Below are 2,534 nucleotides of genomic sequence, written 5' to 3'. Positions count from 1 at the left end.
CGTATTGCAGACACTCCACTCACACACACTCCAAACACATACCACACACATGCACACATCCAGACATCCCACACCACACGCACATGTCCAGACACACCACATGCAACACGCTCCAGACACACCACATGCACACATTCCAGATACCACGTGCACGTTCCAGGCACTCCACACTCACGCACATGCACACACTCCAGACACATGCCACACATGTGCACATGTCCAGACACACCATGCCACACGCACACACTCCAGACACACAACACGTACATGTTGCACACTCCACTCACACACTCCAAACACACACTGGACACATGCACATGCTCCAGACACCCCACATCACACGCATATGCTCCAGACACACCACATTCACACACTCCAGACAGCACACACACATGTTCCAGACACACAGCACACACATACACACATGCCCCACACTGGCTCGTGCCTGTAGGTGGCCACCACTCAGGCAGGGTTCCCTTGTCCCACCAGCTCACAGGTAAAATGACAACCTGTGAGGACCCTGAACACCCACTACAGGGCTGGGCCCCATGTAGACAGCGGGATCTGGCCTGGGGACTCAGAAGGATCAACCTCACCCTCTACCAGCAGGAACCTCAAGAGATCCACAGACACCCTGAGGGGCTGGACTAAGACCTCTCCCAGCCCAAGGGGCAGCCCATTGTGGCCTGCGCCTGCACGTCCTCCTGTCCCTCATCTGCTGCCCCCTCTCACCCTATCCTGGCCCCAGGGCACCTACGACAGCCCTCCAGGTCTAACTGACTTCATTTCCTCTTGGCTGGTCCCGGCCTCCCTGCTCTGCCCACTCGGACAATCTGTCCACCTTGGACAGATGCCTCTTTTCTCACGGTGACCTCCTTTACTTGTCCTCCAGCCAGGAAGGAGTCACGTCTCCAAGCCCCTAGTTTCTGTGTGGACCATGTGGGGCCCGCTCAGGGCCACGGGACTTGTGCGCATGATCATTCAGACTCCTTCTGCACACGTGTGCATCCACGCACATGTGTTCTGCAGGCACGTCACGTGTGTTCACTGTGTGCAACATGTACGTTTCCTGCACACGCAACTGTTACCTGCACATGTGCTCATAAGTGTGTGCAGAGGTGCACGCCCGTGTGTCTGTCGGATACATGAGTTTGCATGTACTTTGAGGCTGTGTTTGAATTTACTTGTAGTCTCTCCAGTGTGGACACCACGTGGACTTAGCTCCCAGCGAGACCAAAGGGCCCTGGGAAGGGATGTGCCCTCGGGAGCTGCCGGTGCGCAGAGGGTCACTCACCGTGCCGCGTGTCATACTGCCTCATCTGCACCTCCTCCACGCAGTCAGCCGGGAACCAGCCCGTGCGGCCTTTCACGGTCCCCTCCCAGAAACCGCCCTCCCCGATGCTGAGCACTGGAGGGACAGAGCCGGACAGGCCGTTAGGGCGTGGAGGCCCAGGGCCCCCTGCCCGGGCCCCCCCTCCCCCAGCCCCAGGCTCAGGTGCCCTCCCTCCCCTCACCCTTTCTCCCTGTCGTTCCTTCTCCCCCCTTCCCAGATCTTCTTAGATTCTCCCTGGGAAGACTTAGGGACCAACACAGAGGAGAGGAGAGAACAGATGGGCATGGCAAGGGACGGGCATGTGGGGGACAGAAAGACACAGATGGACAGACTCAGGGAGACAGGAGGACACGGAGGATGGGACCAAAGTCGGCTCCCGTCCCACCCCACAGACCATTCCCCACCCACCTCGTGAGCGCAGCCCCATCCTCGCTGACACCCACCCCAGGGGTCACTGCCAAGAGCTCAGGTCATCATGCTGTGTCCAGAGGATTAGGCCACATGACGGACCGTGGAGGACCCAATCCTATAACTCTGCTGCTTCCTCAGTTCCCATGGACATAGGGTAACCCGGAAGACAGGACCCCAGTAACGGCAGAGTCCCCCACATCAGGAGCTGTCATGGCTCAGAACCCCTAGAACCCTCAGAACAGGACAGCTCATGCAACAGACACCCCCTCACTGTCACAGATGTACCCCACAACGAGAGGGGCTTCACAGTGGCACATGGCACCCCATGTCACAGGACTTCCACTGGAAAACCCCAGAACTGACAGGAACCCCAGAATGCAAAGAGGGTCCTCCAAACACAGAGTGACCCCAGTGACACAACCACCCTCATGGCACAGAAACACTCCAGGACAAGAGGGACTGCGACCATGACATAGGAACGCCTAAACGAGAGAGTACCAGGAGGGACCCGCAGGACAGGCGCGCTCCAGAGACAGACGCCCCTCCCTGCCCCGAGCCCTTCACAACGACACAAGGGGACCCCCAGGGCAGATGCCCCAGTGAGGGAGAGGCCCCCCGGCCTCGGCTGCGCACCGGCGGCCGTACGCCCCTCACGCCGCGCGGCCCCGCCCCCGCCGGCCCTCACCCTTCACGGCCTCGCCGCGGTGCAGCGGGATCTCGCCCTCGCCCTGCGGGGTGTGCGCCTTCACCGCGATGAACTTGCGGCCGGGGACGGCGCTGTAAAGTTTCC

General features: G+C 60.0%; 1 protein-coding gene across 1 annotated transcript in view; it reads right to left on the bottom strand.

The window, feature by feature from the left end:
* The window catches only part of SHANK3 (SH3 and multiple ankyrin repeat domains 3), a 56,674-nt gene that overhangs the window by 30,788 nt on the left and 23,352 nt on the right, over window positions 1-2,534 (bottom strand). The window contains exons 13-14 of the mRNA XM_004380088.1: window positions 2,430-2,527; window positions 1,295-1,408 (exon numbers count right to left, since the gene is read on the bottom strand). Of these exons, the coding sequence (XP_004380145.1) occupies window positions 1,295-1,408; window positions 2,430-2,527 (212 nt within the window). The remainder of the gene's footprint in view (window positions 1-1,294; window positions 1,409-2,429; window positions 2,528-2,534) is intronic.

This window comes from Trichechus manatus, unplaced genomic scaffold, assembly GCF_000243295.1.
Source record: "Trichechus manatus latirostris isolate Lorelei unplaced genomic scaffold, TriManLat1.0 scaffold00069, whole genome shotgun sequence".
Classification (NCBI taxonomy): domain Eukaryota; kingdom Metazoa; phylum Chordata; class Mammalia; order Sirenia; family Trichechidae; genus Trichechus; species Trichechus manatus.
The sequence above is the reverse complement of the archived record's forward strand: the minus strand, read 5'-3'. Positions and strand labels throughout refer to the sequence as shown.